The sequence below is a fragment of the Eurytemora carolleeae genome, unplaced genomic scaffold (genome assembly GCF_000591075.1).
Source record: "Eurytemora carolleeae unplaced genomic scaffold, Eaff_2.0 scaffold564, whole genome shotgun sequence".
NCBI lineage: Eukaryota > Metazoa > Arthropoda > Copepoda > Calanoida > Temoridae > Eurytemora > Eurytemora carolleeae.
The window spans coordinates 78,666-103,092 of record NW_019396542.1 but is presented as its reverse complement, the minus strand read 5'-3'; the positions used below and the strand labels follow the sequence as shown (position 1 = coordinate 103,092).

The 24,427-nt window shown below is 32.0% G+C and overlaps 2 protein-coding genes across 3 annotated transcripts; both read left to right on the top strand.

Annotated features, from left to right (window-relative positions):
- The first annotated feature begins 33 nt into the window (after positions 1 to 33).
- LOC111705165 (zinc finger protein 880) lies at positions 34 to 17,991 on the top strand. Its single transcript, XM_023477628.1, has 22 exons — positions 34 to 60; positions 468 to 553; positions 1,346 to 1,418; positions 1,802 to 1,900; positions 2,242 to 2,356; positions 3,254 to 3,360; positions 3,979 to 4,407; positions 4,749 to 4,814; positions 4,894 to 5,088; positions 5,436 to 5,492; positions 6,261 to 6,354; positions 7,691 to 7,839; positions 12,109 to 12,196; positions 12,875 to 12,975; positions 13,664 to 13,786; positions 14,498 to 14,584; positions 15,011 to 15,090; positions 15,171 to 15,311; positions 15,464 to 15,537; positions 15,678 to 15,736; positions 17,353 to 17,469; positions 17,912 to 17,991. The coding sequence occupies exons 1-22, from the start codon at positions 34 to 36 to the stop codon at positions 17,981 to 17,983; spliced, it is 2,439 nt and encodes an 812-aa protein (XP_023333396.1). The 3' UTR covers positions 17,984 to 17,991.
- Positions 17,992 to 18,308: 317 nt separating this feature from the next.
- Positions 18,309 to 23,719, top strand: LOC111705179 (zinc finger protein 64 homolog, isoforms 1 and 2). Of its 2 annotated transcripts, XM_023477643.1 has the most exons (9): positions 18,309 to 18,389; positions 18,846 to 18,931; positions 19,175 to 19,239; positions 19,610 to 19,721; positions 20,042 to 20,113; positions 21,747 to 21,819; positions 22,531 to 22,628; positions 23,100 to 23,335; positions 23,534 to 23,719. In XM_023477643.1, exons 1-9 carry the CDS (start codon positions 18,338 to 18,340, stop codon positions 23,595 to 23,597), a joined length of 858 nt encoding a protein of 285 aa, XP_023333411.1. In that variant the 5' UTR covers positions 18,309 to 18,337; the 3' UTR covers positions 23,598 to 23,719. The 2 variants fall into 2 exon arrangements, with proteins under 2 accessions (XP_023333411.1, XP_023333413.1); XM_023477645.1 differs by lacking the exon at positions 23,534 to 23,719 and having other exon boundaries at positions 23,100 to 23,413.
- The last annotated feature ends 708 nt before the right edge of the window (positions 23,720 to 24,427 follow it).

Below are 24,427 nucleotides of genomic sequence, written 5' to 3'. Positions count from 1 at the left end.
ATGATATATTCAGTCATCTTTTAAATATTAAATATGATATATTCAGTCATCTGCAGATTTGTACAGTCATAATCAGAAAGACCCGGAATTAATTGACATCAGGCGATTTTACAGATATATATCTGTCATTTTTAAATTCTCACAAAAAGCAGACCACGTGTTGGAAATGGCAGGACTAGGGTTTTTTTCTGATTATCGTTTCATCAAGCATATTTGTAAAATTAGATTGTAAAATCGTCTCATTAATTGTCAAATCGTCTGCTTAATTGTAAAATAGTCTGATTAATTGTAAAATCGTCTGATTAATTTTAAAATCGTCTCATTAATTGTAAAATCGTCTCATTAATTGTAAAATTGTCTCATTAATTGTAAAATCGTCTCATTAATTGTAAAATCCTGTCATTAATTGTAAAATCGTCTCAATCCCAAATCTTTAGAAAAATGTTTAAATTGTTTCTTATTTTTAGACATGTTACTTTTGTCGTAATGTTGGTCTGAAGAGTGTAGATCTGTATATAAACCACCTGAAAAGAAGACACGCTGTTAAAAACAGGTTTTTTTTTTTGGCTTTTAGAAGAGTATTGTTGTATAGTGAGAATCGGAAAACTCTGAAATAGGAAGACGACTTTAAACTCAAATTTTAACTTTTAAAAGGCCAATGAGCATGAGACAGCAGTGATTTGATAAGTTTTGAGCAACATTTTTTGCTTTGTAACAACATCAAATACGCTTAAGTATTGGTATAATTTCGTCTTTCTATTTCATTGTTTTCTGGTTTTCACTGTATTTCAATAAATTGCCTTTTTACTGTGATTCTGTGATTACTCTTAAATAGATTTATACTCAAGTGACCTCGTGGGACGGCCCGGACACCCTGTATTTTTGTGATTACTCTTATAGATTAATGCTCTAGTGATCTAGCTGCCCTGTATTATTTCATATTTTTGTGATTACTTGTAAAGATTTATACTTCAGTGATCTTGTTGGACATCCTGTAGTATTTCATATTTTTGTGATTACTCTAAAAGATGTATACTCTAGTGATCTTGTGGAAAATCCTGTATAATTTTACATTTTGTGATTACTCTTATACATTAATACTCTAGTGATCTTATGGGACACCCTGTATAATTTCACATTTTTGTGATTACTCTAAAAGATACTGTGGGACACCCTGTATAATTTCACATTTTTGTGAGTACTCCTAAATAGATTATTACTCTAGTGATCTTGTGATTACTCGAGTAATTTCACATTTTTGTGATTATAAAAGATGTATACTCTAATGATCTTGTGGGACACCTTGTATAATATTTGTGATAACTCTAAAAGATAAATAATTTAGTGATCTTCTGACAAGTACCAGCTCCCCTCCGGTCCTAAATCTAGTCAACTCTAACCTTGCTACTTATTATAAGGTATTATTAAGAAATTAAACGCAGGCTTTTGATCAGAGGTCAGAACTCTTGTGTGGTGAATCGTTGACCTTAATCTCGATATCCAAGGTGGGCACCTTTTTTATTTGAGAAGAATTGGCTGATCTTTCAATTGAAGTAATATCTCTGCAGGGCATGATCACCACGGGATAACGAAGTTAAAAGGATTCACAACTTCAATTCTTCAATTTGGAATGTTCGGAACGAATTCATTTTAATTCAAATGTGAAATCTGCTAAATTTACATAAATTCTGTCCATGACTGGAAGCCTTGACAAATATATAAAACCGAAATATAAAAACTTTCATTTTGAATTTTAAAATTGTTCATTGTTAAGCTAAATTATTAATCATTTTTTAATCAGACGAAGAGCCTGTTTGAATGTAAGTTGTGTGACCTGAGCACTAAGGATAGATTGATTGATTGCTCCAAGGACTTCAACCCTATCCTCTATCATCTCAAGGCAGGGCTCCATATAATTCCATACAATACCATCCTAAATGTTGATTGAGTGATATTAGGGGCAAAAATTAACCATGTTGTTGTTGTAAACAATTGGAAGTATGAATGCAAGTATGATTGCAAGTAGTAGACAAAATTCCAGAATGTATAGTACTGCAAGGAAGTATTTATTTTTCTGTATATCCTAATTTGTCTCTTGTATTGATTACTGATATTTACATCTTTTAACACCCCAAATGCAGTACACATTTCTGAAGTGTAGATACAAGTAAACACGTAAACACAGTAACCCCTGGTCCTATTTGGGATCAGAAATGGAATTATATCCACTCCTGTTTCTAGGTCTTCCATAGGATCCAGACTCCCGAGAGACTCTACGCATATATTTTCGACGGCCACCAGTTTGCATACAAGAACATGGCACTCAGTGAGGATGAAATTTGCCATGATCCACTAGGTAAGAACGTTTCAACCTTAAATATAACCGTCATTCCCTTTTATCTGAATTACATTGAAAAATGTCAAATTTTCTCAAGTTTTGTCTACGTATCTACAATTTACATGTAAGGCTGGATAAACTTCTTTTTATTAACAGTACTTACACCAGAGGCCGAATTAAAAGAATTTGAGCCGCGGCTTAAATTTAAGCCACGGCTCAAATTTGGATGGTTCCACTTAAAATCGTATTCGTTGTTTCAAGATATAATCCGGTGCTCAATTGAAACCGGTTTTTGGCGGATTTAAGACGCGGCTCAAATTCATTAAATTCGGACACTGATCTCATAATTATCTAATGACAGTCTTTTGTTCTTAAATAAAAAAAAATAAACATATTATTGTACACGCTCTCGCTCTAAAAATCATGCCGTATTTTACCTATTACTCCTTTTAATCTTAAGCTAAAAACAAGTGCGTTGCATTTTTAAAGTGTATATGCCTAGGGCTACAAAAAAGTATAATTGAGTCGGTAAAACCAAAGACAAGACGTTGCGACACTTTAAAGTGTAGGCTGTCTAAACAATTGATGACTAACTTTCAGTGCTGTTTCTATTTCAGTGTATTCGCGGGTTTAACAAAAACATGATAAAATTGTCCATTAATTATTTAGTAATTTACGGTTCTTTCTGTTCGTTAACACAATTTTCTGGTAATTCTCAAAAACTTCCAGTTTATGCAAGGAATTTTTTTCAAGGGACCGAATTTAATGAATTTGAGTTTAGTCGCTGAACTACTTATTGCCGGTTCAAATTTGAACCACCAATTCAAAGTTAAAGATTAAGAAAGGATTTTAATCGATAGGGTGGCAGTTCAAATTAATTAAGTTTTAATCCACAACTTTCCTTGATTTATCTAGTGAACTTCAACCCGATAAAGCGGAAGAACAGTTTTCCTAATCCGGAAACAGACAGACATCTTTGCATTATTTGTGGGAAGCAGTTCATATCCTCTGATCTGGTTCAGGTAGGAATCTAGTTTAAAAGGACTGTACGCGTAATTTTAAGTTTCTATGCAAAAGTGACTTGCGCATTTCTTGCTTATAATAAACAATTGAGAAAGTCTCACAAACAAACACTTTTCGAGTGAGAAAAAAAGACATATTTTTGATCAGATTAAGGTTTCAAGGGTGCCGTTGTGAATCGGGCATGCTATCTTTTGCATGGAAGATCACTGAAAATACCGCTCACAGTCCCTTTATTATTTATTTTCTTGAGGGTTGGGTATTTTTGTATTAAATCTACGGCTAAGTCTATGATTCCTAGATTAAGCCTGTATTTATCAGAAGTTGAACCCGTCATTTTGTCAAATTTGTCCACCTAGCAGGATATCTAACCAATACAAATATACATGACACTGGACTAAGAGTAGACTCTTCGTTATTGATAATGAGATAAATGGGATCAGATTTTATCAAATTTTAAACAAGCGACCCCAGGCGTATTGTAAGGGAAGTGCTGAGGGGGTGGGATTGCCATGGGGCCAGGAATGACCCCAGCAATTTTCGTTAAATAAAAGAATTATGATACTCGGTCATGAACATTGCACCAAAAGAAAGTTTGATATATTTTGATGTATTTTTAGGTTCACCTTATAGCTGAGCATATCAGTCTAGGAGTTTCAACCAATCCAACTCCACCTGCTTCCCGGCATGAAGGTCATCTCTTGGCTCAAGCTGGTGATGAAATTATTGATATTGATTGTTTAATTGAAGAAGAAAAATTGCGCAAGGCAAATAAAAGAAAATCCTCAGATCTTAAGATAGTGACTGGGCCAAAGTCAAAGAGCCCAGAAAGCATGCACCAATCAGAATGCAGAGTTAAGAAAAGTCCTGACAGATCTGACCAATCAGAATGCAAGGCTTTTGAAAACTCTAGCCAATCAGAGAGCGAAACGGTTAAAAATTCTGATAATTCTAACCAATCAGAATTAAGAGCTGGGCCGACAAAAAGGAAGAAAGAGGAAACAAGTGCCGGAAAAAGGCGGAAAAAAGTAACATCCAGAGCTTCAAAGGAAAAGATTAAAATGTTATTCTTTCTAAATATGACGAGAAAACCTTGATCTTAAAGGGGCTGTAAGCGTAATTTCCAGTGATCCTCCTCTTAGCTAGGATGGCATGTCAATGTCCAATGTACATCGGTACCCTTGGGAGATATTTCGTTTTAATGCTAATTTCTCCAATGTTTCTTGTGAGCAATAAATGCACAAGTCGCTTAGCAGAGAAACCACAAATGGTACCATTGTAAATCCTGCATTGCAGTCTTTGCATATAGGGTCACTTGAAATTATGCATACAGTCCCTTTAAGGGTAAAAATATTATTACTTGTTTTGAAATAAATTAATCTTTCGGTAGGATACACATTCTACTGAAATATTGGATTTAGATAACATCAACGTAGAACCACCAGCTACTATATCGGTAAATAAAAATGCATTAAAAAGTCTTTCTTGAAAGATATGTTTTTATCAGACATGTCAAATTCAATTGTATCATTTAGGTTCATATACCGGGCAATTACGACATTGACAACCCTGATGATGACCAGGAAGGTCCTAATGACGACCCTGACGGCACTAATGATTGCCATGATGGTCCTAATGATCCTGGAGAATCTGAACTGGAGATCGACGAAGAACATTTTAGTATTAACAACGTTGAAGTTTCTATTAACAGTGATTCCAACGCTCTTCAGGTATTCAGAGATTCCATATGTTTTAATATTATAAAAATATGTCAGAGTTCATCCCTGTACAACATTTGCACATCTGTGTGATTCACAAGTGGCAGTTCATTAGTTACTCTCTCCTTATAGTTATCAATTCGTATTCAATACTTCTGTGGTCAATTCATTCTCTATTATATTGTATTTTGTTTTTGTCGAACCGATTTTAATGAATTACAGAAAGGTCGCTAAACTATCTACCGCCGATTAAACTACTTCTCAGGTTGAACCAGCAGTAAAAGATACGTTTTTGAACCATCCCTATGTAGCTAAACAACTTCTCAAAATTTATTAAATCCTGGCATTGTTTAATGTAGGAACAAGATTACTGCCCGGTAATTGATAAACGAATGATGATAGATCAACTGAATGAGGTAAAAACACAGATTAACTTTAAAGTGTCTTTCGACGAAATCTTAAATCCAGAGTTGCATGCCAGATTCACTACTGTACCCTCGAAACCTTAGCGTGAGCAAAAATGATAACTTTAAATAGAAGTTTCTTTATAAAAGCACTTTTTCAGAGTGAAACACGACAATATTTTCCTCATTGTTGCTCATCTACAGGTTTAAAGGGTACCGTTGTGAATCGGGTATTTAAAGTTTGTAAACAAAATGTGTCCTGATATGGGAACTCATGAATTAAGTCTTAATCTCGATCTCTTGTTAATCTACAGATTAATTTAATCAATATCCCGTGAAGAGGGTCGTCTGTGGAGAAAACAGCTAATCAGAAAATGTCCAAAAACCATCGTTTGTTATTTATTAAAAAAAATCTTTAAAGGGAGTGTTCGCAAAAAGTGAAGGGGGGTCTAGGCTTATGGCGAAAAATAAGTGCTTTTGATCACTACTTATCTTATAAAATATCAACAATTTACGAATGCGTCGAAAAATAATCGATGACGATTGGTTGTAATATCTGAATGATTTGTTTGGAATAAAATTGATTTTTTTACGATCCGAGTTGAATATTGCAACTTTCTGAATTTTTATGGACGCTACGTTCTTCGATATGAGTCGTTTCTAACAATTTTCTCCTGATAGATGCAACAGAGAGAAGTAAGATTAGTAGCGATCAAAAGAACGTATTTTTGGCCGTTAGCCTATACCCCCTTTCATTTTTCGAGAACACTCCCTTTAAAGGAAGGTGAGGAAGGTGGAACTGAAGTGAGGGTGATTGGCCTGGTCGGGAAAAATCCGGTTTTTCTACGTTGTGAAATCTGCGGTGTTGTTTTAAGTAAGTATTAGATGGGTACATTGTTTTATTAAAAGACTATCGTGTAGGTTCATGTGACCCTCCACCTAAAAAAAGGGCATGCCCGAGTCACAATAGTACCGTTGCATTCTTAATCGGACTAGCTGTGCATAAGTCACTTTTGTAGATAAACATTAAATAAAACTCATCAGTTATAAATGCAAATATATATAAATATCTTAAAATTACGCTTACAGTCCTTTTTAAAAATAGTTTTATTCATATTTCTTTCTATCCAGCTAACTATCTATCTCTCTACTTATCTATCCATCTATCCATATCTCTCTATCCAATCTCTTTTTTACTATCTGTCAAATCTATCTATCTATCTGTAAACTTTCTATCTATCAAAGACTCTATTGGTATTCGATATATCTGTAATAACTACAGTTTCAAATCCCATAGTTATACATTTGAACATACCTAGATAAATTAATTTGTAAATTGTCTGTAAATCTAAATGGGCTTATCCCAAAACTTGTAATGCGATTAGACTAGCTATGTATTGTGATCAGCTTAACTACAATTATATATATCTGCGCAAATCTTGTAAATACGTATATCAACTTAACCGGTAACATAGATTTCTAAACACACGTCAGTTGGAATAGACTCTGTTTTGATTATGGTGAGAGAGTAATTTGTTCCTTGTTTAACGAACGAGTTGACGACATTGTGTGCGGTTTGACATTGATAGTTTATGAGCTTGTGCCTGGATTGATATTGATAGCTGACGATATCGTGCCCATTGGCTTAGCATTGATAGTTATGAGCTTGTGTCTGTATTGACATTGATAGCTGAAGAGATCGTGCCCATGTTTGGCATTGATAGTTTACAAGCTTGTGTCTGTGCTGACATTGATAGCTGAAGAGATCGCGCCTATGTTTGGCATTGATAGTTTACAAGCTTGTGTCTGTGTTGACATTGATAGCTGAAGAGATCGTGCCCATGTTTGGCATTGATAGTTTACAAGCTTTCGTCCGCGCTGACATTGATAGCTGATGAGTTGTTCCTGGATTGATACTGGTCTGAAAGCAGTTTTAGGAGTAGAGCATTTACTACATATCTAACCTCTATCTGTATCTATCTATTTGTATATTTATCGATCTATCTTTCTACCTATCTATCTTTCTATTTCTCTATCTCTATCTATCTCTCCATCTATCTGTAATCTGTCCTGGGGTTTAGCTCCCATTTGAGATAAGAGCGCAAGGATTGTGACCTAGAGAATAATAAACGGTTCATCTGCAATCTCTGCACCCAATCCTTCTATCTATTCATCTATCTATCAATCTATCTATACATAAATCTATCTAGCGTCTATCCTGGGGTTTAGCTCCCATATGAGGAAAGAGCACAAGGATTGTGACCTAGAGAAGAATAAACCGTTCCCCTGCAATCTCTGCACCCAATCCTTCTACTTCAAGTCCAGTCTCAACTCACACAGAAGTAAAGCTCATCATGAGGTAATCCTAGCAGATATACAGTGGGACTAAAAAATGCAAAGACATTGCTAATTAAAGAAAGCGTATCAGAAAAATTTACGCATATTGTTGGTCAGCCAAAGATGTCGTCTTTTGTAATGGATTTAAGAGTTATTTAAAACAAAACCAGAAAACCACTTTAGCTTTTCTATCTTGAATTTTTGTAATTTGTACCTAGTCCAAAAAAGTGACTAGTGGATTTTACGCAACAAAAACAATGAGCAAAATTCACAGAATTCATCACTTTTTAAGATGAAATAACAACTATATCTTTCTCATTGCTACCCAGCTAAATGGTACCGTTGTTGAAAAGACCTTTAATGGGTTGGTAACTTGAAATTACATCTATCAGTCCTTTAGAACATTTACTTTTGGTTTGAAGTATATTAAGTGTTTATAAGAAGAAAATTAATGTCACGTATCTTTTATGCAAGTAACCTTACACTTTTTAACAGTAATCAATTATTTCATTACTTTTTCATTCAAGATTGAATTCTCTCTCTACCTGATTTCAATGAATTATTGAAATATATGACGTCATAGTATTTATTTAAATATTTAACAATGTAATAGTTTTTACACACTCTGGGATCATTCAGCGTAAGGAATTCATATGATCCAATTATCCAAAATTTTTTCTTTTTGAATCTGCTGGTATTGTAAACGCAGACTCTCCTATTCTTGGTTAACTTGGCAGTTGGGTACAGTGAAACCCTTAATAACGAATACATCGGAAGAATTTATCAAATGTCGTCTTTACAATTTTTCAATGAGTTTTATACTATATTACGTAAATTTCAGTATTTGCGAAAATAAATAAATAGCCATGAATATGCGGGAACAGTTTTAAAGAGTTCCATATAATCATTTAATTTAAAAACTAAATATCTGCAACATTTCATTATCAGAAAGTGAAGAATACGACATTTGATGAATTCTTTCTATGTATTCTTTATTAAGGGTTTCACTGTATCATACATGTTACTTTGCTTGGCAGTGCACACCGACGAACCTGAGATTATCAGAATTATTCATTGAATTTGTATACATAAAACTCAGGAATTTGAAGACGAAATTTAGACAATCTGCATGTGCACTGATGAATTGCGGTATTTTATGTTCATTGAACTATTCACTCAAAAATTGACTCTAAATGTCGTCTTTATTTTCCCCAGTTTTATTTACACCAATGTATTCATTTAGTCTGCATTATTAAAATCCTCCAATAATTCATGCCTCAAATCTTGTGTAATCAACTGAACTTTGAAGGACTTATAAGTAAAAAGTCGTCCTTTAATTCGCATTTATAACGAAACTTTTTGTGATATTTTTTTCTTAAGTGGTGGATATTTTGAAACAAAATCCCCATAAATCAATTTAAGAGTAAGATTAATAAATTAATTTATGCGATATTATTTCTTTGCCTAAGATTAAACAGAAGACGACATTTACACAATATTTATTTACCGTTTATAATATTTTAAATTTCTGGTCCCCTCTCTTCTTCATCGCCTAAAATCCCATTCCTAGAACCTCAGAAAAAATATTTGACGATATCTGAAAATTTTCACTAACAATTAATGGCTATTTTTGATACAAAAAAATGCGTAACTTTATCACAAATTCAGCTATAATTCACCATATCCAACAAATGATAAAATAAATTATTAAGTACGAATCAATATCATTAATTTTAGCTCAAAACATTTACAATTATGTAAAATAACTAAGGTTTTAATGTCGATCGTTAGACTCTTAAGCAACCAAAATAACCAAATACAGCTGTACAGGCGTACACAATAGTCAGATAAATTTCTAATGCTTCGTCTTTACAAATAGCAGTCTTTGAAAAGATGTATGCAATATGAAGACGACATATAAGCTTTCCTTTGTGTACGTAATGTTGTAAAGAAAATAAGGGGAAGAGGATTTTATAATGCATATATTGTGAGTTCAAGGAATACAAAGTTTGTAATGTAAACAGTGGTTTCCTATATGCTTGTTGTTATTTTATTAAAACTAGTTCCTAAGTTATCCAAGACCTATTAAACCAATATTGTAGATATCTGGTATACAGTACAAATGTACTCTATATATTGTTTATTGTTCATATCTGGTATACAGTACACATTACTCTGTATTTTGTATATATCTAATGTTAAGTGCACATGTACTCTGTATATTGTAGATATCTGGTGTATAGAACACATTTACTCTGTATATTATATTTATCTGTTGTATAGTACACATGTACTCTGTATATTATATATATCTGGTGTATAGTACACATGTATTCTGTATATTATATATATCTGGTGTATAGTATACATGTACTCTGTATATTATATGTATCTGGTGTATAGTATACATACATGTACTCTGTATATTATTTATATCTGGTGTATATTATACATACATGTACTCTGTATATTATATATATCTGGTGTATAGTATACATGTACTCTGTATATTATATATTTGGTGTATAGTATACATGTACTCTGTATATTATATATATATCTGGTGTATAATATACATGTACTCTGTATATTTTAGATATCTGGTGTATAGTACACATTTACTCTGTATATTATATTTATCTGGTGTATAGTACACCTGTACTCTGTATATTGTATATATCTGGTGTATAGTATACATGTACTCTGTATATTATATATCTGGTGTATAGTATACATGTACTCTGTATATTGTAGATATCTGGTGTAAAGTACACATGTACTCTGTATATTATATATCTGGTGTATAGTATACATGTTCTCTGTATACTGTAGATATCTGGTGTATAGTACACATGTACTCTGTATATTGTAGATATCTGGTGTAAAGTACACATGTACTCTGTATATTGTAGATATCTGGTGTATTGTATATAGATGTACTCTGTATATTGTAGATATCTGGTGTATAGTGCACATGTAATCTGTATATTGTATATATCTGGTGTAAAGTATACATGTACTCTGTATATTTTAGATATCTGGTGTAAAGTATACATGTACTCTGTATATTGTAGATATCTGGTGTAAAGTATACATGTACTCTGTATATTATATATATCTGGTGTATAGTATACATGTACTCTGTATATTGTAGATATTTGGTGTAAAGTATACATATACTCTGTATATTGTATATATCTGGTGTAAAGTACACATGTACTCTGTAGTCTGTATATTATATATATCTGGTGTATAGTATACATGTACTCTGTATATTATATATCTGGTGTAAAGTAGACATGTACTCTGTATATTGTAGATATCTGGTGAAAAGTACACCTGTACTCTGTATATTGTAGATATCTGGTGTATAGTACACATGTACTCTGTATATTGTAGACATCTGGTGTATAGTATACATGTACTCTGTATATTGTAGATATCTGGTGTAAAGTACACCTGTACTCTGTATATTATAAATATCTGGTGTAAAGTAGACTTGTACTTTGTATATTATATATATCTGGTTTAAAGTAGACATGTTCTCTGTATACTGTATATATCTGGTGTAAAGTACACCTTTACTCTGTATATTGTAGATATCTGGTGTAAAGTACACATGTACTCTGTATATTGTAGATATCTGGTGTATAGTGCACATGTACTCTGTATATTGTATATATCTGGTGTAAAGTATACATGTACTCTGTATATTATAGATATCTGGTGTAAAGTATACATGTACTCTGTATATTATATATATATATCTGGTGTATATATACATGTACTCTGTATATTATAGATATCTGGTGTAAAGCACACATGTACTCTGTATATTATATATATCTGGTGTAAAGTACACATGTACTCTGTATATTATATATATCTGGTGTATAGTATACATGTACTCTGTATATTGTAGATATCTGGTATACAGTACACCTGTACTCTGTATATTATATATATATCTGGTGTATAGTATACATGTACTCTGTATATTTTAGATATCTGGTGTATAGTATACATGTACTCTGTATACTGTATATATCTGGTGTAAAGTACACGTACACATGTACTCTGTATATTGTAGATATCTGGTGTATAGTACGCATTTACTCTGTATATTATATATATCTGGTGTATAGTGTATAGTATACATGTACTCTGTATATTATATATATCTGGTGTATAGTATACATGTACTCTGTATATTATATATATCTGGTGTATAGTATACATGTACTCTGTATATTATATATATCTGGTGTATATATACATGTACTCATTGTAGATATCTGGTGTAAAGTACACCTGTACTCTGTGCCCCTCAGTAACCAACAGTAAGAATGGGATGAGGCGTCATATGAAAAACTGCCATGGTAATTTCTCTTTTCAAAGATTTCTGTAATTTCTTTTGTTTTGTTTTTTGTTTTTATAGCAACTATTCCTTTTCTATTGTTTTCTTAGTATCAATGTTATTCTTATTTTTATTTCCATTCGTAGTCCTATTCGCATGCTTATTTTTATCTTTATCCTTATTTTTATCCATACCCTTGTTCTTATCCTTTTCCTTATCCTTATCTTCATCATTATCCTTAACCTCTACCTTATATTCTTATCCTTATCCTTGTTCTTATCCTTTTCCTTATCCTCAAGCCTAATCCTTATCCTTATTCTTATTATTATTCTTATAGTAATCCTTTTTCTTATCCTAATCCTAATTCTTATCCTCATACTTATCTTTTTCCTTTTCCTTGTTATAATTCTTATTCTTATTTTAAGTGTATTGTTCTTGTCCCTGTAAATGTAATTGTTATTGTTAGTATTCTTGTTCTCGTTCTCGTTCTTGTTCTTGTTCTTGTTCTTGTTCTTGTTCTTGTTCTTGTTCTTGTATTTGTTCTTGTTTTTGTTCTTGTTCTTGTTCTTGTTCATGTTCTTGTTCTTGTTCTTGTTCTTGTTCATGTTCTTGTTCTTGTTCTTGTTCTTGTTCATGTTCTTGTTCTTGTTCTTGTTCTTGTTCTTGTTCTTGTTCTTGTATTTATTCTTACTGTTACAAGGCACTATCGCTGAAGACTATCTGAACTTTAGCTGTGAGTTCTGTACAGAGAGTTTTCCTAGTATATTAGAGAAGAAATCACATATTTCAAGGACACATAAGGTCCTTATTCTTTCATTTTTTTTCATTTTTACACTCATTCATTTGTCATTCTTCAATTATTCATTCTTAGATTGATATTTTCATTTATTTATTTATTCATTCTTACATTTATTATTTTCCTGATAGTGTCATTCATTTATTCATTTATTCATTCTTTCTTTTATTAATATTTTCATTTATTCATTTATACTTTCATTCGTTCATTCATCCTTTCTTTTTTTTATTCTTTTATTCTTTGATTGACATTTTCATTCATTTTTTCATTCATTCATTGTTTCATCATTTCTTTCAATTATTCATTGATTCATTATTTCATTAATTCTGTTCATTTTTTCATTTATTCATTCACTTTCATTTATTTATCCCTCTATGCATTAAACTTTAATTCATGTATTTATTTTTGAATTCACAATATAATTCATTTATCCTCTCATTTAGATATTCATTTTTTAATACATTCATTCATTCATTTATTTATTCATTCTTCCAATAATTTTAGAATTTAAGAACTTTAAAAAAAAACAGAATAGAAGATTTATTTTTAAAGGAATTGTTTCATTTACTCTAAAAAGAATTAGAAAAATTTTAATCCCGAAGGGATTTGAATTTTTTATTAAATCTTATTTTTCAATATATAAGAATGAATATCCTTGTGTTAATATAATAAGTGAATATTTTTAAAATCTAGGAGAGTGTAAATGTGGAACAATGTTTTCTGTGCACGCATATATCACCGAACAAAACAGCGCTTAGGAGACATTTCCAGCGCATTCATCCAGGAGAACCACTCTTCGAAACCGTGTCTTATAAGGTACAGGGCCGGGTGTGCTGAGGGGCATTTCCAATTCACAACGGTTAATAATGTGAAAACTATTGTAGTTTTTTCTAGCTTGAAAAGTGTTTATATCTGAAAATTTCTTCTTTGAAGTAAAAAAAAGTAAATAAATTGTCAAAGAGAAAACAGGGATATCTTGAGCTGGGAACTTTAGAATGGTGGATATCAGGATTAAAGCTTGATCCTCTCTTTTTGCTAATCTCGAGGCTAACATAATCTTGAGATTATGTTAGTCTCGAGATTATTATTTAGATCAACAAATTTGATTCTAGGAATGCCATATTTGTTGGTTTTCTTGACTTCATTTAATTTCTCACACATTTATTTATTAATACATTAGTTAAAATTGGTTAAAAAAGAATCTCAAACGTATTATTAAATTTTTTTCTTCGCCGATAAATTTACAAAATGGCCGACAAAAAATTCTTTATTTGTTAGATTGCGGACTTCTCTCATGGGATAGAATTTATTTTCATGGCTGTCATTGGTAAATACAATTTACGAACTATATTCCTGCACTCTCATTGGAGAAAACAATGTACGGATATCCAAAGAGAGAGAAAAAGAGTGGATTAAGGACTAAAATAAAAAGTTTCCACAGTGGATATTCGGATTAATTAGTTGGGATTAAAGGTTATACATTCTAAAGTTCCCAGCAGATAAAGCTTTGAAATAATCGTTGTTAAGTGTGGGCAGTGTGATCTTCTGTTCCCGTTGAAATCTCTTCTCTCCTCTCACATCAAGGAAATTCATCCTAGAGCTGTACTTTACCAGGTAGATTTAGTATACAACACCCTCTTTAATATCCGTCACCTGTCCCATTGAACAGTCGACTTATTTTCAAGTCGCTATTATTGACAATCTCTATATAAAATAATCAATTTTCAGTTAAAATAACAAGATTTTTTCTTTAACAACAATTTAAAGAATATACCATTGCTAATCTCCACATGAAATTACATCTCTTTAAAGTAGACAGTAAGTTGATTAATACTCAATTTAGACATAGCCTGCTCATTTACTCAATTGCTAGGCTGTTGTATTAAAGAAAAACTTTTTTATATTTTTTTCGTAAATTCTATAAATAAACTTTAGATTGGAATAAAGAACATTCCAATCAAGGTATGTCTTCGTTTAAAAATCCATGAACACTCCCTTCATATACACATAAACATAATAAAGATACTGTTTGTATTGTAGTGTGTTTACTGCTTATCTCAGTTCACTTCGAAGAATACACTGGCCACCCACGTGGCACTGCATAAACAGGAATATAATGGGTATATTTATTCGCTTGTTCGCTTGTTTGTTCGCTTGTTTGTTTTTTTAAAGACTAAGAAATGAGTCATTTCTGTTGCAGGGAAGAATTATCCTGTACTAAATGTGATAAAGTATTCAAATCTCCACGTGCTCTGAAAAACCACGTGGTGAGTGTACACAACGAACTCAAATCGAAACCTCGACAAAATAAGAAAATTTCATGCAGAATTTGTAAAATCAGGTAAATAATTGATTATCTGGGTAATTGGTTGCTTGCTTGCTTGATGAGTTGGTTGCTTGGTTGCTTGATTGATTAAATGATTGGCTAAGCCATTGATTGTTTGATAATTTGGTGCATAGTTGATTGATTAATTGATATAATTTATTTATTAGATTCGCCAGTTCAGAAGAAAAGACCGTACATATGAGTGAGAAGCACAAGTATGAACGACCCTACTCCTGCACAGGTTTCTTTAACCGCAATTTTTGTTTTTTTTCGACGGAATGATTGTTGAAAACTTGCTTGTTTGTTTGTTTGGTAAAACTCGGAACATTTCCAACAACATTTTTTTCCATATAATTGTTAAAAATTCTATATTTATTTTAGAATGCGGAATAACATTTAGCTCAAGATCTGGTCTGTACAACCATAGAGGGGTACATAAGGTAGGGTTTGTACTGGTATACATAGGGGTACATAAGGTAGGGTTAGTACAGGTATACAGAGGGGTACATAAGGTAGGGTTTGTACAGTATACAGAAGGGAACATAAGGTAGGGTTTGTACAGTTTACAGAGGGGTACATAAGGTAGGGTTTGTACAGGTATACAGAGGGGTACATAAGGTAGGGTTTGTACAGGTATATAGAGGGATACATAAGGTAGGGTTTGTACAGGTATACAGAGGGATACATAAGGTAGGGTTTGTACAGGTATACAAAGGGGTACATAAGGTAGGGTTTGTACAGTTTACAGAGGGGTACATAAGGTAGGGTTTGTACAGGTATACAGAGGGGTACATAAGGTAGGGTTTGTACAGGTATATAGAGGGATACATAAGGTAGGGTTTGTACAGGTATACAGAGGGATACATAAGGTAGGGTTTGTACAGGTATACAAAGGGGTACATAAGGTAGGGTTTGTACAGGGACATCTATGCAGAGGGGTCTAAAATTATGTAAAATTAGCTGAAGGGCCCGGTGTTGCCCGTGGAAAAAAAAATTTGAAATAAAAAAAATTTGAGAAAAAAAATTTCGAATATAACACCCCCCGTCCACCCATGAGTGTTCACAAAAAATTCAGCCCAATCGGTCCAGCCGTTTGGCCGGCGGCTATTCGCAACATATATATTCGAATGTTTTATTATATATATTTAAATATATAACAGCTAGTAAGATATTCATAATATTAATTGTAATGTGAAATTGGATGTAAAAGAATTGAATTTATTTTTAAATGATATCAATTCTAACTCGTGAATAATCTGCTGACAATGTTAAAATATAAACATTTGTTGCTGTTATAGCAGATGTTTTTACAAGGTTTAGATAGTTTTAGACAGGAACACAGACAGATATATACTATATATATATATGGTGATCATTTATACTTAAAGTTATATTTCAGACTGGTCAAACTCTGGAATAGGAAGACGACATTTAAGCAATCTTATGTACTTTTAATAATATCATAAATCAAATACTTTTACCATTATTTTTTAGTGTACACTACACAATTCCTGTGTTATATGTACAGGGTGTCCCAAAAAAACATGGGAATTCAGTAACGAATTCGATATTGTCTTAGTAATGAATTAGCATTGTAAAAGACTGTAAAGATGTGTTTATAATGCCTATGCATGAGGAACAGTGAAGACGGACAAGTTTACTCTGTTTGTATACTGTAATTTTCTTGTTTTTCTAAGTACAACCGTATGCAGTCAAAACATAAACAAACAAAATGTGGACATAGCAGGCGAAACTCTTACAGATTACAGCTTTCTCAGTAGGTATCTCTATACTAAATCAAAGAATTATCAAAGACGATATCGAATTCGTCACTAAATTCTCATGTTTATTGGGACACCCTGTACTTTGGACTATTTAAAAACATAACAGTTGTCTTCCTGTTCCACAGTTTTATAGGTCCCACTGTACTAGGAGCAGTATCATTGCCATTGCCATTGCCATTGCCATTATCATTTTCATAATTACTATTATTATTATGTTTAGGTTAATACTTCTATTGTTAATGTAATATTTGAACTGTATAAATAATGTTTAGAATTCTGGTTTATTTACCTGTTCTTTCTGTGAGAAAGTATTCTCTAGAAGAGATACTTTTAAAGAACATGCGCTTATACACAGTGGACCCAGGCATAAATGCCCGCACTGCCCAAAGGAACCAGTTCGATGTTATCTAATTTTTATCAATGTTATACTTCCTAAGAAACTTGAAAGATGGAAACTTTTGAGTCATGGAAACTTTTGAGACATGGAAACTTTTGAAACATGTAAACTTTTGAGACATGGTAACTTTTGAGACATGGAAACTTTTAATTTGAAAATCAGTGCATAAAGAGAGTATTTTCAAATGATCTTCCATGCAATGATGACATGCTCGATTTATAACGTTACCCATAAAATCTTTGTCTGTTCACAGATGAATTAGATATCAATGTTTTTGTTTCTTTAAACTGGTAATTTTCATTTGCGGTTTCGTTTCTCTGTGATAGTGATTGGCCCATTTCGAGATAAAATGTTTTAAAAAATGTTAAAAAGTTTAAAGAAAATTCAAAATTAACTTTTTTTACTCTATAAAATTGAATTGAGTCCTAACACAGGATTTTGTTCAAAGAAGTAATCTGAAGAGACACATTAGAATTCATCTAGGTAAATATAGAGAATTCATTTAGGTAAATATTCTAAAATAATTTAACATTTCTAGGCATTAGGCAAATCTAAAAAATTTACTTCTTCCTTTGAAATTCCCTCAAAAATGGTTATTGGTTATCGCTAAACTAAGGTTTAGAAGAAAATGAATATTTAAAAAAAACAAGAAGTGACATTTTGTGTTACGTGCAAAAAAGTGTTGTTTGACACTGTTTCAAATTAATTCAAAACTTTTTTTAAAAAAATGTTAAGAAAATAAGAAAAAAATTTCATTTTCTACTTATTGTCAATGTTTTTAAAATCATTCTAGCTAATTCCGGAAAACGTAATAACTCAAATTTTAAGGTGAGGAGAGGGATTCCTGTTCTATATGCGGAATGGGTTTTTCCAAGAAACAGAAACTGAAATATCACATGAGAACCCACACTGGTAATATCTATAATTAACTGTTCAATCATTATGTGCCGACATTTTAGAAAAGAGATATATAAAACAGAAATTGTAATGTGTTTTTTTTGGCTTAAAGGTTCTGTATATGTAAATTCAAGTGGCTTTCCATTAAAAAGTGGCTGGTCCGATTCACAATAGTGCCCTTTAAACCACCTTTTAATCCCCCTTTAATCCCTCTTTAAAATCCCCCTTTAAACACCATTTAATACCCATTTAATCCCCCTTTTATCCCCCTTTTATCCCCCTTTAAACTCCCTTTAAGCCCCTTTTACACCACTAAATAATCAATTTGAGAAAGTGACAGAAGTATTCATTGATCACTCAAGGGTTTTTAGGGTACCGTTGTAAATCAAACATGCCACATTTAAAAATAAATGGAGAATCACTTTAAAATACGTCGACAGTCACTTTATTATGATTATTTTGTTTGCCTAGGTGAGGGTTTAAAGTCCTGTATTATATGTGACAAAGTTTTCACCCATTCCTACGCTCTCAACTCACATGTGAGAATTCATCAAAAGGTAAAAATTTAAAGCATTAAAAATATAGTTTCATTGAAAAAAAATGTATCTAAGTTGACAAAATCAAATTAAGCTCATTTAAAATGCTTTTTTTGCTTCTAATACCTCAATAATTAATATTTCACTTAAATACTTTGTCCTTAAAAATTGTGCGACTTTTGAGATGAAGAAAATAAAAGGCGCAACTAGGAGGGAGAATTACCCCTCCCCTCATCACTAATTTACGAGTTACGCATGTTTCAGGAGAATCAGTTCATGTGCTATGTTTGTAAAAAGAATGGAATAAAAACAAAAGAGGATTTGTACAGGTGCCTTTATAATTCTGTAATTTTAATCTAGTTAAATAATTGGAGTCATTCATTTATTCATTTATTCATTCATTCATCCTTTTGTTCACCTATTCATTTATTTAATCATTCATTCATACATTCATCCTTTCTTTCATCCACCTATTCACCTATTTAATCATTCATTCATTCATTCATCCTTTCTTTCATCCACCTATTCATTTATTTAGTCATTCATTCATTTATTCATCCTTCCTTTCGTCCTGTTATTCATTCTTTCATTCATTGGTGGATTTATTAATTAATGGATTCATTGAGTGAGTCATTGGTCAATTTATTAATTGATTCATTGATTAATTGATTCATTGATTAATTCATTGATTGATTCTAGTCATCTGGGTGAGCATGGTTCCGGGGACTTCCAGTGTACTGAATGTGATGCTGTCTTTAGGTTCTCTAAACTTCTTAACAGACATGTACTTACAGTACACAAACAGTTAAAGGTATCTTACACACCTTCATATTATTTAAACTTCACATTCACAAAAGACATGTACTTACAGTACACAAACAGTTTTATATACTTTTCTGATATTATTTAATTTCTCAACAGACATGTACTCACAGTACATAAACAGTTAAAGGTATTTATTTTATATTATTTAACTTCACAGTTGACATGTACACAAACAGTCAAAGATATTTGTCTCATATTATTTAATTTCAATTAAGGTACACTGTATTTTATTTTATAGGTAATAGAATCGTCGCCAACTCCATCAATAAGTTTTATACAGAACCATTTTAACTCTGATATTTTCAGGGGTTCCAGTGCAGTGCGCAGACATGTAATTACAGAACAGCTTATATCCAGCATATTCGGGAACATACCCAGGTTATATTTATTCATGACTAAATCCGGTTTTTCGGGACTCAATCTGGGTCTTCGGGACTCAATCTGGGTCTTCGGGACTCAATCTGGGTCTTTGAGACTAAATCCGATTTTTCGGGACTAAATCAGGTTTTTCGGGCTTAAATCCGTTTCTTTGGGTCTAAATACTGTTCTTCAGGACTAAATTGATAGAAAAAATGTAAACTTTGTTGAGTGAATATTGGGTAACCCAAAAACTCAAATCATGGTCTAATCTCACAGATAGGGTGTTACCAATGGTAGAAGAGTAAGGGTTTCTCATCTATATTCTTCGGTTATTTGTACATAGAAAGAAAATAATATTATCCCTTACAAACCTAATCTCACAGATACGGTGTTACCAATGGTAGAAGAGTAAGGGTTTCTCATCTATATTCTTCGGTTATTTGTACATAGAAAAAAATGCAATAGTTTAGAAAGATACAATACATGCAAGGACGAAACATATAATTAAATAAACTTTATAAATCTACTAAATCTAGAAACCATAAAAGCTCAGATTATTCATGAGCTCCTACAGCCAGGGTTCCAATACAACTGATTTAATTATAATCAGATGTATTGATGGTAACCTGGATGACGGAGTAAGCTCATTGTTTGTAAACAAAAACCGGAATATGTTAATAAAGTATGTATATAGGGTGCAACTTTTACATAGAAAGAAAAATAATGCTATCATTTATAAACCTAATCTCACAGATACGGTGGTACCAATGGTAGAAGAGTAAGGGTTTTTTCATCTTAATTCTTCGATTATTTGTACACTGAAAATAGTTAAGAAAGATACAATGCTTTTAAGTACAAAACATATACTTAAATAAACTTTATAAATCTACAAAATCTAGAAACCATAAAAGCTCAGATTAGCTTCTATAACATCCAGGGTTCCAATACAACTGATATAACTATGATCAGATGTATTGATGGTAACCTGGATGACGGAGTAAGCTCATTGTTTGTAAACAAAAACTGGAATATGTTAATAAAGTATGTATATTGGATTGGTACAAATTTTACATAGAAAGAAAAATAATGCTATCCCTTACAAACATACAGAAGTGATATCCACGTAGCCAAGGTTATAATGCAAGGAAAGTAATTTCAGAAGTGTACACATCTTTTGTACTGTAGTGTACTGTCTCTGGGCGGTAATGTGAACACAAGACGGATATCACAGCCTGACATGGGATCCATCTTTCACATAAAAAATCAATGAACTATTCTGGTCATAGGAAACTATAATGTGTATTATCAAAATTTTCAATTAAATGCTTTTATCCTCCTCGGATACTAAACGAACACTGAAGCATCTATTCTTGTTTACAAATTCCGCCCAGAGAGAACTGGTTTCAATATGTACGCAGAGTATACGCAACTGCAATCAACTTTCCTTGCATTATAACCTTGCACGACCACGTAGCTAACTTCTTCGATTTAGTCCTGAAGTACAATATGTTCTTGGACTCTCGGTTTTTATTTTGATTTTAAACAAATTGACTCTGTTTTGCTTGGCCTGAATTCCATTTAACTTAATTTTGGCCAAAAATACAACAATTGCTGGAAAATGTTGAAGTTTCCAATATTATTTGATTTTCAGGAGTCACACAGTGTTAAGAATCCACAGTGTCCTACACACTTTCTTGATCATCATAATAGTACTTGGATTCTAGGTGGGTTTATCATTCAATTCTTCATTCATTCATTCATACATTCATCCTATTCATTCATTCATTCATCCTTTCATCCTTTCATTCATCCTTTCACTAATTTTTTCATATATTCATTCATTCATTCATCCTTTCAATCATCCTTTCAACCCTCCTTTGGTTAAATTTTTCATTAATCTTTTTGTTTATTTTTTTATTTTCAGTAATAGGATTCTAGGTGGGTTTATCATTCAGTTCTTTATTCATTTATTCGCCTTTCCATTCATTTATTTATTCATTAATTATCATAATAGTACTTGGGTTCATTGTGAGTTTATCATTTATTTCTACATTTATTCATTCATTCATTCATCCTTTCATTCATCCTTTCCTTATTTTTTATTCATTTTATCAATGTTAGGAAATGGATTTTAGGTGAGTTTATTATTTATTCATTTAGTTCTCTATTCAATATGCATTCCTCTAGTCATTAATTCAAATTGATTTTACATTTTTCATTCTTGCATTTATGCATCATGGATTCATTCATTCATTCTTATCATTCTTTTATTAATCACCCGAGTTATTTTGGCCTAAATTTGAGCTAGGGCCTTACACAACCCCTACGATCAGAAATTACCAAACAATGATATGTTCCACATTATTTATCATTTTTGAATCTGTAAGTGCACTTCAAATTACAACAATGGCCCCCTTAATGTCCACGAATTGTAGAAGATGATAAGTGTAACGTGCTTGAGGAGGACCTCTACAGTATATATGAATGCTTGGACCCAATCCTTGACCAGCATGTCCTTGGATCTGAGTACAAGGTAGGAAAACAATTGCGTTTTATGAATGATACTAAAATTTACTAGATTAAGTAATAATATGAAAGTCGTCTTTGCTGTGCCATTTCGGCTTTCAGGTGTTTGCATTCTTCTTGCAGGGTGACTGTTTTGGATAAATTATGAATACCCGGCTTTTNAAAATTTTGCGGATTTTTAAAAAAAAATTCGCGGATTTCAAGAATTTAAATTTTTTTTACAAAATTAAAAACCTTTAAAGCACATTTTTTAAAATTTTTATCATTCATAAACCTTCCCTGTGGTCATGTGCTGTCTCACAAAAAATTTGGGCCCGATCGGTTCAGCCGTTTTGACGTGTATTGGATACAAAAAAACAAACAGACAGACAAGCCAAATTTATATATAGATTGTAATTGTTGGTCATTTTTGAGTGAGTTACGCGGAATGATTGTCTAAACTATTATTATCAATTCGTAATCTCAATTTAATTTGTAGGAAGAGGAGGCGTTCACGAATGTGAAGGAAGAGAGAGAGGACGCAGATGAGAGGGACGGAGAAGGATTTACTGATGAGAATGAAAGTGAGAACGCTGGAAACAATCTTGAAGACGGAGGAATTGAACATGAGGACGATACCAAAGAACAAGAAGAAGGAGAAGATGAACTAGAAAGAGAAGATGATCAAGAAGTTGTAGAACTAGAAGGGTTGCCAGTTAAACAGGAGTATATAGAGTAAATGTTTTGTCATAATCAATATCTAAAGTTATTATTTTGCAACCAAACCTCCCCCCCTCCCCCCCCCCCCCCCCAAAAAAAAATTAAAATTTCAAAGAAAAAAATTTAGATTTTTAAATTTACAAATGTGAAAATACTATGTAATAAAAGTTAAAAGTGGTGAGATAAAAATTGATTAGTTGATTGATATTTCAGAATAACGCGGGGCATTACAGATTGCAAGCGCTTTAACCTTTCTGGCTGTCAACAAATTAAATAAAATAAGATTGCTTTATTTGTCAAATTCTTACTGCGATAATACTCCAAAGCAGCATAAAAGCCATGAAAAAAATTGTTCGTAATAAAAATGATAATATTATTATCTTTAATTTTTTAGTTTTTAGAATATAGATGTAAAATCATTTTTTTCTTCAAATATTAAAATTTCAGAAAAATGTCGGAGTGGGTTTCAATATGTCTGGAAGAAAGTGATGAAGGAATTGAGATTCAATCGGAAGAAAACGGTAAAATATAAATTATGAAAATAATAATAATAATGATAAACAATAACAAATTTATACACTTATAAATATGCGTAACTCGGTATATTTCGTATGGGGGGGGGGGAGTATTTGATTAGACGAAATACAAGTGCTGTATATTCATCATATTTTTGGGTTTCCATAGTTTTTAAAATACACGTGACAGATCAACCACGACCTCCTCCTCTTCTGGGTTGTATGGTCTCACACCGTCATGTATTATTTCAGGATATAGCATTTAAACAGCTTGTGCTTGTCGTAAAAGAAAGAAATAAAATTTGTCAAAAAATAAATTTGTGAACAAATGTTTATTTTATATATGTTTTTATTTTCTGACAATTTTGTAAATCTAACCATATTAAGCAATAAACGTGATTATTATATCTGCGTCTTAGAGTAAATTTAATACGTCGTTGCTTTCTGTTAGACATTAAACATTGAACATTCTCAAAATTAAGTTGTATTAAGTTGATTTTACTTATTTTACAGGTTTTGATTTCTAAAAATCTTTATTTTTTAATTTCAACATATTTTAGGAACTCTGCTGTTATCTTCAATCCTGGCCCAG